The following is a 13,777-nucleotide window of genomic DNA, read 5'->3' as shown; positions in this document are numbered from 1 at the left end:
AATCGCCTAAGTAAAATTAGTGTATACTCCACAAGTATTTCCTTTAAGATAAATAATTCTAACAGTGAATAAAACTTATATTTTCACTCATTCCTTTTCTCTTTTGTCAGGCATGTAAGTTAACAAATTCTAAATCGAACCACATTGCTTGTATTATTAACACTGTTATTCTAGAATTAATTACTTTTAAGTCCTTAATTGCAGATACTATACATTTTTTCCACACCAAAACCACTATTTACTTGTATTACATAATTGTTGGATCAGCCAAAGAAAATTGTTGTATTCCCTATTTCCATTGATCCTTGTTTATTCCATCTTGTATTGCTAACATTCCCAAATTTCCAATTTATATCTCTCAAATTATTTAGCTGATAATAGTTCAAGCTGTTTCTGGCTAGTAAAAATTTTACATTTTTATCCATGAAACTTTTTATTGATTTTTAAAACAAAATTTAAGGAATTCTATTAATAATCTATAGATTATGTATAGATATACACCCCAAAAAACTTAGAATTATTGAAATTAATATTATAAAAATGACGTTACTGTATAAATGATTTATAAGTTAATACTTTAATAAATGTATGATTTATATAAATTAAAATTTACTGTTTTAAATCTTTTAATAATTTCTATAACAATACCTGATTATATTATGATTTCTAGTATAGTAATATAATTTTTCAGGCTACACAAGTTCACCTAAAGAACTTTATAAACTATTTCAAGACCGTAAGTGAGATTAAATTTTATTATTATATGTTATATAACTTTAAGACCAGACGCAGCTCTAGGAAATTTATTAGGGCTTTTAGGTAATTATAATATAATAGGAATATATAAAATATATAAGAATTTTATACCTGGTAGAGCCAACTAGAGGATATACCTAATATAAGGTGTAAAATCTTTTTTGTACGCTTTCTACCAAAATCCTACGCAGAGAACGAATGTATGAAGTCTAAACCACAATACCATTTTTGTTAAAATAATAGATAATAAATAATTTCGTTCATACAAAAAGTTAAAAAAAAAAAACAAAATGTTCATCATTTTAGGTCTCTCTTCATAAAATAAAATCCAAACTTTGTTAATGCTTTCTATGTTATACCACCTGATTAATTTACAATATCATATTTAAACCATAATACACTAATACACATACACACATAATTATAAATTATGTATAAATCAAAATAATAAATCATAATAATTATATTTAATTTAATAAAAAAATTTATATACATACTTTTAATTATTTACATAATAAAATAAAATAATATTAGAAATATTGGAATAATTATAAATTATGTTTTATTGTTTATTGTAAGTTATATTTATATTAACTAGGTTTTTATGTAAATCTTAAAATTTGAGGGTGGGTCTATGGATGGGCCAGGTATTTTTAGGGAGAGAAATTATTCACTCATGCTCGCTTTTGGCTTCGCTACTGATATAAATATTTATTAATTCATATTTTATTTTTAGATTTCCCAAGAGCATTTGATTCCGACATTGATTTAGAACAATTTAAGAGTAAGAAGTTTTCACATAATAGTTATTAACATTATATTGTATTGATATATTTTGAAAAAACAATATTCTTATAAATTGGCGCCCGTGTAAGACGAGACACTTGCCACCCCCCACCTCTCTGGAAAAATAATAAATCTTATAATAAGTACCTATTACCATTTTAAATATTATCTAATTACTTAAAGAGCATACAAATTATTTTTTCCTCTATCACTATAGGGATTTGAAATAAAATATGTATAGTATACATAGTATACTAAGTCGAATTTACGACTTGGTAGGTATACACAAGATTAATCGTAAATTAAACGTTTATTTAGCTTATATTTTGAAACTTTTTTTGAAATTTTTGGCCCCCCCCCCCCCAAAAAAAAAAAAAAATTGAATCAATGGGCGCCCCTGTTTTTATATTATAACCAATATTCACAATGTGAATATAAAAATAAAGCAATAGGTAATAAATAATATGTTTAATACATTTTAAACACAAACAATTTATCTTAGGATTTGCTTTGTTTCATATTTTTTAAATGGTTGTTAAACATTTGACAGTTTTTTACATTAAATAAAATATTATTTGAATTTATATTTTTAATATTAAAATATATAGAAAATACTTAAAAATAAAAATATTACTAGAATAAAAGCAGTGAGAATATCTTTTAAAAAAAAAACGTACACTGTCAATTATTTTAATATTGCAAGAAGATGCTCTCTAGCTTAACTTAGAATGTTGTATTATTTATTTATCAACTTCGTTCTAAAAATAAATGTTATTTATCTAATAATTTTATTGATTTTTACTTTTTAGACAGTTCATCAATTTTCAACCACGATGAATTAGATTCAATTAAAACTTGTAAGTCTTTTCTATTTCAGTGTATATAATACTAAATTAATTACTAAGTTACTTATAAAAAAAAAATGAATACATTCTATCTCGAATTTCATCATATTTTAATTATTAAGTCTCGAATAATATGTGTGCAAAATTTAGTGTTAATTTGCTCAATATTTTCTAACTATTTAAACTGGCGACCATTGAATTAGCTCCCATTATTAGTTAAAGTATCTAATCGAACATTGAATTGGCTCCTAATATAATTTTCAACTAGTGGTTCTCTAAATATAAAAGTTGAAATAGTACGCAACTTTAATATTTTTAGCGACACAGTGCCGGATAACTGTTTGAAATTATTTAATCGTAAATCCGATAACGCATTAAACAGTCACAACCATCGTCGTTTTTATACTATTTAACTATCTATATGTATATGAGAGTTTTTCCTGATATCATTATACACGGTACTCAGAGTTTGTCTCAATCAATCGTACTTTATTGAATTTTTAAAATAAATGTTGAAGGAGCCAACTCAATGCATAAATCTTGGGAGCCAGTTCAATAGCTCCTTATAAACTCCATACAAACATACATTTATATTTATGTATATGAAGTAGATAATAGGTAATCAAAAAATGTAAATTATAATTTTATAGCTTACTATCCAAGACTAGCTGAAAATTATAACACCTATAAAGCAAGAATGATCAACTTAGGTATGATACATTAAATTTATTTATTTTTTTTGTACATTTTTATTTATGTAGGTACTCGTATTTGTGTAATTTACTTATTTTCTAATAATAATTTTAATTTTAGTTACATAATCTTATTATTTTAATAATATTTAAGATTAGGAATTTGTTTTCTATAGTCAATTAAAATTTAAATATTTTTACAGCAGAAATAAAAATGTTTATAAATCTAATGTGGTCAACATAAACTTATATACTTTGTCTACGATTTTTTATAGATATATTTATTTGTATTGGCAATACTAACATCAATATCCCTGTTTCCCTGCTTCGACTTATAAATTTTCTTAAAAGTAGTACGCTTAATATATTAGGTATAAAACCATACACAAACAATTTGGTATGTAACAACCATAATGTATTTCACCTAAGTAAAATGCAAATGCATTTTAAATTTTTTTTTGAAATACCATGATATAATACAAAGAATATTATTTTAAAATTTGATTAATAATAAAAAAAACTGATTTAAGGCGCACAGAACAATAAGAATTTTCAATATTTAATTTACATTACTTTATAATCTATACTTTGTAGAGTTATATTTAATTCGATACTTAGCTCATTAGACAATAACATAAACATTGCTTAATTTTTTAATTTAACTTAACTATTCTACGAATTAAAGACTGACATTTCAAAATTTTCATTAATATGTAATTAATTTTAATTTTCAGGTTTAGGGGTTATGGACACTAAATCCTTCATTAGTTTTAAAGCCAGTAAGATTCTTTTCAATACTTGTATAATAATATTATATGATTTAATGCAAAATATTAATTATATGTTTTGTTATAACCTAATTTTTATCTGTAAATTATAACACAGAGTTCTATCATTATACGTTTAAGTGTAGAATAAACTCGGCAGATATCACCAACTTCCTATGATGGATAATAAAATAATATTCGATAAAACAGTGGGATTGATTTCTTCTGTTTTACGCATTTCTTTATTATTATGATGCTTGTTGTGCCTTAAAATACAGCAAAGCTTTGTATTGGTATCAGTATCCGCAAAAAAATAAAAATAAAAATTTGTGAAACTATTCCGCATTTTATGTTCGAATACCAATTTATTTATATATAATCCTTATATTATGATATTTATCATGCACTCGAATAATATTTATGAATACTTTTAAAAAAGGGTGTATCCATTAAGTCTCTTATCCAAAACCATTTAATAGGTACCTAGTATCTACTCACGGTATATATTCGATTTTGCTGTAATTTATAAAAAACTTTACTTGAAAAGTATTAAAAAATAAACATAACTCAAGAAAAAATACATTTTTTTTCAGTTTATCCAAATCCAATAACAGCTACGGATTATTCTAAATACAAACAATTCTTTGAAAATATTAGTATGTTATATTATAAAGAAATATATTAATACAGACTATTATAGTTTATTATTAGAATAATACTACAAAATATTCTATTCATATTTCATCATTTACAAATAACATACATTACGTAAAGTAGACATTACCTAAAATTAATAGACTATAAAACAATAGCCAATATTACTTTATAATCATTATTTTAAGCACATAATAATTGTAAATAGTATTCTGTATTGAATATATATATATGTTTAATTTGTAATTGATTGATGTTTTATTCAAAACAATTCCTAAAGATCAAACTTCAGATGGCCTATCCATCGAAAGTAAGTATTTTTATATTCCTTCATTGCCATATATTACATTTTATTCATAAAATACAAATATTTAATAATACCTGTGTCTAATCTATAGTGTATAAAAATAATAAAACGTTGTTAGAAGCGTGTATATTTTATAAAATTATATAATAATCATAAACTTATTTTCATAATTCACAAATTTTTCATGTTTGATAAAACAAATTAAAAATGTATTGCTCAATGGGGCTGTATCTAATATGTGTCTCTATTTCTCTAACACAATAACCATGAATAGGGATTTACAATTTTGTACCTGTGTCCTTACGATTGAATTTCTTAGAATCTGACTTAAAACAAAATATAAATACATATGTTGTAACAATATTTCGACAAATTAATTTTTCAGTAAAACACATTATGACTGAAGCGGAGTTTAATAACGATTTAACACAAGGTAAATTTTATTAATGTATTTTTTATCATAGTTTTTTTGAAAAGTAATTGTTATTTATTACTATTAATAATTTTTAATAATCTTTAAAATAAATGTAATAAATTTTCGATGATTATTAGATTTCATAATAAAATTTTAAATTAAAAAATAATTTTTAAAATAATCATTATTACATGCACAAATGTAAAATTAAATGGTTATTAATCTGTTTGCATTCTAAATATTAGATATAGTAGTTACTATAATTTCTTTTAATTGTATTACCATCAACTTTTTAAAACAAAAATATGCTATTCAATGTTCTTTGAGAATTGAGAATTCAGTATCTCTATTCATAATCATTACTTTTATGGTTTTACATACCTAAATAGATTTTTGATTATATTCATAAGTCATAACATGACATTTTTGTTTTTAGATTTTCCGAAACTATTTGAAAGTTGGGAAGATTTTAATGAAAGAAGACTAAAATTAAGTAAATACTAAATAATAATATTTATGTTTTATTTTTTTTATGAAACGTATAATTGACATGTCTTATTACTTATAAATCTTATGATATAGTCATTATTCAATACATTTTTTACTTTTTATATGTACTTATACTAAAAATACATTATATGAAAATATATTTTAAGATTACCAAACAAACAGATTGATCAACGATGATGGAGTTTTCTCTAAAAACTTATTCGACGATATGAAAATTGGTACAGTTTAATAATAATTTTATATAATGTATTATTTGTTCTTAAATTAATAAATGCGATGATTATTTATTCATATTATTTCTGTGAAACAGCTTTTTATCCGAAATTAGGACAAACATTAGTAACATATTTGAATTTCGTTAAAACTTTAGGTAAGTTTATAATTATGTACCTACTCGTATTTACATTTTAAAAATATTTTATTTCTATAATTATTAATTGTAGTTTTATACACCATATAATAAACATATATATATATATATATTATATGGTGTGTATATAATTGCCAATAAAGCACTAAGTCATAACTCACATCGACTTAATCCTTACACATTAGTACATTACAATAGATTTATTTCAGTTTTAAATATTAGATGTTTAAAATGATATAATATTTTTTGATTCTTTTCTCTTGACAATAATTTGTATAATTTTTCTTAAACCATTAAGTATACACAAATTATAGATTTATATGATATCACATAATAATATAGGTCATCATTGATAATAATAACACATTGATCATAAAATATATTAACGTTTCATTATTAAGATTTAATTATTTTAATCTTAGTTTTTCTCGACATTATAATAATCAGTTAGCTAACTCAATAATATTACATTTACACATAGCACATACGTATTATTAAAAAAAAATATTAATTAATATGCAATTATCATCATTTTAGAAATTTCCAGTAACGATTCGTCTTGGGATGATTACTTTAAAAATGCAATACGTTGTAAGTTAATTAAAACAGAAATCTTCATTATTTAAGAATTTTTGTATTATTTATTATATTTTATTAGAGGTAAAAGAAATAATTTAACCCTACTGTATCATAACATCTTGTATCATATTATAATATCATACATGTATGGCCAATTTTATTATGAGTGAATAAATTGGGTTATGCGGTCATGGACATCTTATTATTAATTCTGACATGTTTTATATCCACTCGACCATCTTAGGCAATATTATTATTTAAATTGAATATTTACAATTACAATTAATTTACTAAAAGACCTTTTTGTTTTGCAGTGTACCCAGAATTTTTTGAAAATATCAACAGCTATAACAAACGCCTTAGTGAATCAAAATTAGGTTCGTTATTCATACATAAATAAAATATAGTACTTATGATAATTAGTGTTATTATAAAATAATAGCTATCTAATTTTAATAATAAAAATTGGGTATGATAAAATATTAATCTGGCAATTGTGATTATAGAGTATCTAAAATTAGATGAAAAATGGTTCAATATCTTTTTCCAAAGTGAGATTTTTAATATTAATTATATATTATATATATTATCTTTTTTAACATAAATTAAAATCAGCAATGTGTAATATACATATATTAAATGTATAACCTAATTAAGGTATAAAATATCATTAGAAGATTGTATCCAATAATTTTAATTTAGTGAATATTATAATCTTCTTGTCTTATTTTGAAATTAATTGAAATTATATTCGAGTATACAATTAAATTATTAAATTTAAGTAATTTCTAAAATCTACAACAATTGCCTAACATAATATTTATAAATACATAATTCTTTCATAATGAGTAAGGAAAGTTGTATAAAAATAATTTAATATTCAATCGTGTTTTATTTTAAACCCATAGATGGATTTTTTAATAACAATTGATTAAACGACTATGTTTATTCAAACATTAGCTTTATATTTTTAACGAATATTTTTTGTGGTGGAAATTATATACATTTATTATAAATTAATAATTAAACAAATCGTTTTAATTATTCTTTTAGTATTTCCATTCCCATATGAATCGTATCCACAATATAAGATAAGAAATGCAGGTACGTTGTCAAAAACATTAAATTTCATTTTATTGGTCTACATATATTATAGTTCAATATTACATCATTCAACAATTTACATTGAGTTTTACTGGTTATATAATTCACATCAAGTTGTCATTAAAAGTTAGGTATTACTTTATACGCAAAATTTGAGACTTATAAATTATACTTTAATATACTAGGAGTTAGCAACTAATTTCTATGTGGGTATATTTTGAAACTTGCCAAATTCCCTGTGGTCTAAAATATTTTTAATGACTTTATTTACACATTAAAAATTAATAATGAACACTCATTTTATTTAATTAAATAATTGTTATTAATGTACCAAATTACAATCACAAAAAAAATATATTAAAGAAAAAATATTAGAAAATATGTTATAAGGTGAAAATTAGATTTTTTAATAGGTATAGAAAATTACGTAATGTGACCCAGAAAAATGAAAAATATTTTTATTCATCATGATATTTTAAAAATTTAAAATTTAATGTAAAAGCTATATTATATATTTTATAATTACACGACCTGTAGGGATTATAAAAATGTTTCTGGGTCCAGATGTGGTCCACCAGTTGTCAACTGACTATACACTATAGAACTATAATTCTTAAAAATATGCTTTAATATATTATATACTAAGCACTTAAACACATAAAATTTTGCTCAAAAATTTTAATTAAAACGGATTTTTTTTAGAGACATTGACATAACAATTTAAATTAGCACATACCCACTGATTGGTTTTCATTTAGAATTTTAAAATTTTTAATAGGATAATCTAAAACATATTTTTAAAATTCGTTAAAAACCAATATCGTTTTATTTTTTTATTTGAGTATGCACCTATAAATTTTAAATTATTAAATATAAATAATTTAAGTAATAATTTAACTTTTTAAGAAATAATTTAAGTACATCGACATAAATGAGTTTAGCTAAAAATAAAATTAAAAAATGTAAATGGTAACGTATTTTTTATCTAGAAGCAGCATTTGTTTTAATTGAAGAAGAATTCTTATATTATCGACAAGGTTAGTTTATTTACCTATCATAGTGAATATAAAATTTAAAAAATAAAATATCTACGAGAATAATGCTGTGACTAGTTTGTTTTAAATACTTAAAACGGATGGCTGATATTAATACTCAATATTATTATTAAAAATTACTCATCAGTTATCATGTATGATAAATAATAATAAAATAAAATATTTTAAAAATACAATCATCAAAATGTGCTATCTATTATTTTTTTCAGTTTTTCCACAAATATCTGAAACTTACGATGAATACAAAAATCGATTACGTTTTGGAATCTGTAAGTTTTTTAACATAATATCATAGTAATTTACTTACTATTAACATTATGCATATTTTACTATAGATAATACTAAATACCTATTATATATTATATTTATTTTAACTTTAGATGTTGAACCCATTGTGTCGCTTCAGTTATTTATACTTTACAAGGAATGTACGTGTAATCTATTAGCTATTATATTAAGTATTCAAATGTGTTTATTGATTAAAAATTAAAATATTTAAAGTTTTTTGTAATAACAAATGTTGCTTGTGATTTAGAGTAGCACAGTTATTGTATTTCCTCACAATACCGTTGCATATTTGCAGAACTTTGTTACTTTACTGGACACCCTTATTTTTCTTTCAACTAACACAGTTAAATATATTGAAAAATATGGTGAAGTCAGAAATAAGATTTAAGAACGATGGTACTATCATAACTCGTCGCTCATCAGACTTAGTTTTGAAGTTATAGTCGTTTGAAGTTTGCCAATTTTAAATATATTACTTATGTTACCGTTAATGATTGTTATTGCGATCGAACCCGATAGTCGCATAAAATTAGCTTAAGTTAGGATAGATTACGATCGAATTTCGTTAAAGACATTTTGATTTGATAATCGTAATAATTGTTTGGAATATTGTAACCTTTCCCGGTTAAAACTAAATATGACAAATGGTAATGGCTCCGGTTTTGTACAAATTTGTTTGAAAACGTATATGACCGCGAACATATCATTAATGTAAAGCATCTCAGTGTAATAAAAGCCATGCAAAAAAAAATTGCAACATTTTAATTAAATTAAATAAGTACTAATTTGTGATTAATCAAACTTTACCGCAATTTTGTAATTTAATATAACAAGAATAATTTATATATTTTTTTAGTGTTACCTCAAATAGATGAAAGTTATGGCAATTATAAAACCCGCTTTGTTCAGAAATGTAAGTCGTTTTCAATTGATTATTACTTATTAATATTCATATAAATACAGCTTACATACATATTATTTTTTATTACTTACTTATTCAACTAGTATTCAGTGCACCATACAGTTGTGTCATAATTATACTAGTTCTACTAATTAAAAATTGTATAATAGATTAATATCAATTATCAGCCATATATAATAATATATTTTTACGTTATCCAAACATTATGATTACTACTTGTAAAGCAGCTGTGTTTAATAAAAAAAACTGATACAAAGTATAAATAAAGCTAATAATTAAAAAAAAAAAATTAACGTGATTTATTAGTGAAAAATAGTGATGAAGAAACAAAGCAACAGCTATTATTCTTAGACCAGTATATGAGTAAGTATAATAAATAAGTGCACATAATTCTATACTATACAACATACATAAAAATGTGATTTAAAAAAATCATATTTTTAAAAGTATATAAACATTTTATGAATTAAAATATCCAACCAATTCTTTAAACAACTCTTTCACAAATTATTCTAAAAAGTTTTCACTACTAACTTTTCCTTTTCTTTTATTCGTATTAAATATAAATGGTTTATTTAATTCTAGTATTCACATTTCGAAAATAATTTTAATTTTCCATACTATGTAACGAATATCGTGAATAAATACTTCACAATGTTATAATTAACTCGTCATCTATAAATTTTTTTTTTTAGATTTTCATGCTATGAATTACAAAACGTCTGAAGCCACTGATACCAATACACCTGGAGCTATGACTTACGATGAATTTGTATTGTTCAAAAACAGTGAGCATATTTGTTTAAACACAATACTTAAATCTAAAATAAAATCACCAAATTATTGATTAGAATATTAAATAACTATACAATATACATGTACCACGAACGACAAACATGATCAATTTAAATTTAATTAGAATTTTAATAACTTTAAGCAGTGTCGTAACCAGTAGTACTGCCATCAAAGGCATGCGCGGGGAACCAAAAATCTATTTTTTTTTTGTAATATTAGTGCGGGCCGAACTGCGGTATCAGAAACAATTAATATGAATAATAATAATACAAGGTGAATCCACGGTAAACGGTTCGTTATAGATTTGTCTTTTACATTGTCACTATTATTAACTTCATAGGAATCTTGCGATTGACCGCAAATAATGATTATTAGTAATCGTACATATCCGGTTAGTATTTCAAGTAAGTGAGCGAGCTAGTGAAGAAGCTATGACATCTCAAGCAAGGATAGCTTAACAGGATAGGATTCTATTTTTTTTACACCAAATTGGCTTGAATTTTTCTAGAGTTATTGCGACCATTGGTGATACCCAATTACGATTCGAATCCATGTTGCCGTATTGCGTCCCAAATATAAATATCCTGATTGCGTCCGAATACAGATTAGTTCCTAAAATAACGAATCTGCATATAAATAAAATAAGTAAAATAAAAATATAAACTTTATAAAATTTAATTTTTGTACCTATGCATCATCACGCATATACAAATATCGACTTAAAGTTAAAAAAATTATTAATACAATCAACTAACGATAGTATAATTAGTTTATTAAAAAATGCATTTTTTATTTAAACAAATCAATTATATATTTAAATATCTTAATGGTATACATATAATATACGTAGCTAAATTAATAAAATGTGTAGAATAAAAAAAAAAAAAATGATGATAGGTGTAGGTTATGTTTTATAATGTATTATTTTTATAATTTTATATCCATATTAATTCTATAATATTATTATTACTTATATGTAACGAATTATAAACATGCTCAACACATTTTTGCACTACAACAATGCATAATAATTATTCAAATTCTTGTTTTTGATTTTTAATTACATATATTAAACTTAGGTACCTTGAATATATATATATATATATATTTTTTTTTTTTTGAAAATATAACAAATATCTACAAAACCTAGTGCATACATGAGTTCAAATTTAAAAGCAAATTTTTTATAATTATATTTTATTGTATTTCGATCACGGAAAATTGAACTATTTTATTAAATGTAATTTAAATGAAATTGTTTAAATATATAATATTAGGTACACGTTGAAAAAAATAAAATTTAAATAATTAAAAAATATATTTCAAATGTGGTTTCTAAAAATAAATTAATGTTTATTGTTTAACATGTATGCACTTAATCACCGATATTATTGTAATGAAATGATTTATTAATCGTATAATAAAATAGACTTTCTGAATAATTAATAATGTAATTGAGATTGTTATAAACAAACAAATCGTATTAAAATTGAATTCGGCGAATGTAATTTTCTCAAATGACCCTTAAAATAAAAATAAGGTACGGTATAACATTATGGGCTATGTGTAATCCACATCAATATTTAATTTAAGTTATGTTCAGTATGGTCATAAAAATATATTCATAAAAACATATGTAGCTTGTGCTATATTTCATTTAAAAAGTTCTAATAAAATTTGATCGATATTTTATTTATGGGTGTAGATAAAGTCTAATGTAGTGCAAATTACGATCGCCCTCAAAATTATTATTTTATTTATGTGATACTATTATGTATTTAACCAAAATATTTGTTTATTTTAATCGATTTAGGTTTACCAATGCCAGAAGAATTACGTGAAGATTATGTAATTAGAATAAATAAACTTGGTAAATTATATTTAATAATATTATGATTTCGTTATTTTAATAATTTTATTAAACATAGTGGATATGATTTATTATTGTATATACCTATTGTACTTTATTTACTATTAATGTTTTAATTTTTAGGTAAATTTTTTTTCAAATAGTTTAGCCACAATTACTAATCCTTTATTTTCAAAAATTTCTATTAATAAGAATGAAATATATTGTGTATGTAATTAAAACAAACAATACGCGACCATTGGTCAGTCAGTGTAATAATGATTACACTTTAATTTAAAATAAATTATAATTTTCCGAATACATTTAAACAACCATTCAATAAAATTTATCTTAATTGACAGTGGCTCGAGCAAAAACCATCAACCAAAATCAACCTGAAATATTACCTTTAGAAATTTTTAACAATTTAATAAAAAGTGAGTTTCTTTAATATAAATATTAAAAAATAAAATATCTATGTAATATTAATTATATTTTTAAATTTTAAAACACATATTATCGAATTAGTATATCATTAATTTGTATTTCACTGAATTTTATTCGTGATTCAATAAATTAATGTTATTTTTTATCATTCATTAAGTATTTAAAAAATAGTAACTACATTTTTTTTTTAAATTTAATTTAACATTTTACTTTTTAGCTTATCCAAAACATTCCGATACTGATTATCAGCTTTACTGTAATAATATGAAAAATATTAATGGTAAGTATTCATTTATAACATATAAGTGTAGATAATTAGATTTCATCTCGAAAATTCTAACATTCTATGTCTTTATAATTTTTGAATACTTTAGGTAGGTATCTATCTAAGTTAATTTTCAGTAAAATAAAATATTTTTACAATTATTTATACAAAAATATCATAAAATAAGCTTAACTTTAAAACTTAACAACGGATAATGAAAAAATATTAACAATATATTATGTAGACATTATTAGCAAAATAAAACGATATTTAATTTAAACGATTTTAAAAGAGCCTTTTAAGGTAGTCTATGAATCTAATCATAAAATATAATCAATAAAATTTAAAATAAAATATTGTTATCGTTTCCC

At 22.4% G+C, this 13,777-nt stretch overlaps 1 protein-coding gene across 1 annotated transcript in view; it reads left to right on the top strand.

Annotated features, from left to right (window-relative positions):
* LOC112602179 overlaps positions 1–13,777 on the top strand; it is a 73,838-nt gene that overhangs the window by 58,141 nt on the left and 1,920 nt on the right. Inside the window, exons 49-58 of the mRNA XM_025350136.1 lie at positions 692–736; positions 1,493–1,540; positions 2,352–2,399; positions 3,814–3,858; positions 5,659–5,715; positions 6,996–7,058; positions 7,735–7,785; positions 9,985–10,041; positions 10,746–10,838; positions 12,659–12,693. Of these exons, the coding sequence (XP_025205921.1) occupies positions 692–736; positions 1,493–1,540; positions 2,352–2,399; positions 3,814–3,858; positions 5,659–5,715; positions 6,996–7,058; positions 7,735–7,785; positions 9,985–10,041; positions 10,746–10,838; positions 12,659–12,693 (542 nt within the window). The remainder of the gene's footprint in view (positions 1–691; positions 737–1,492; positions 1,541–2,351; positions 2,400–3,813; positions 3,859–5,658; positions 5,716–6,995; positions 7,059–7,734; positions 7,786–9,984; positions 10,042–10,745; positions 10,839–12,658; positions 12,694–13,777) is intronic.

This window comes from Melanaphis sacchari, unplaced genomic scaffold, assembly GCF_002803265.2.
Source record: "Melanaphis sacchari strain LSU unplaced genomic scaffold, SCAv2.0 Contig84_pilon_pilon, whole genome shotgun sequence".
Classification (NCBI taxonomy): Eukaryota; Metazoa; Arthropoda; class Insecta; order Hemiptera; family Aphididae; genus Melanaphis; species Melanaphis sacchari.
The sequence above is the reverse complement of the archived record's forward strand: the minus strand, read 5'-3'. Positions and strand labels throughout refer to the sequence as shown.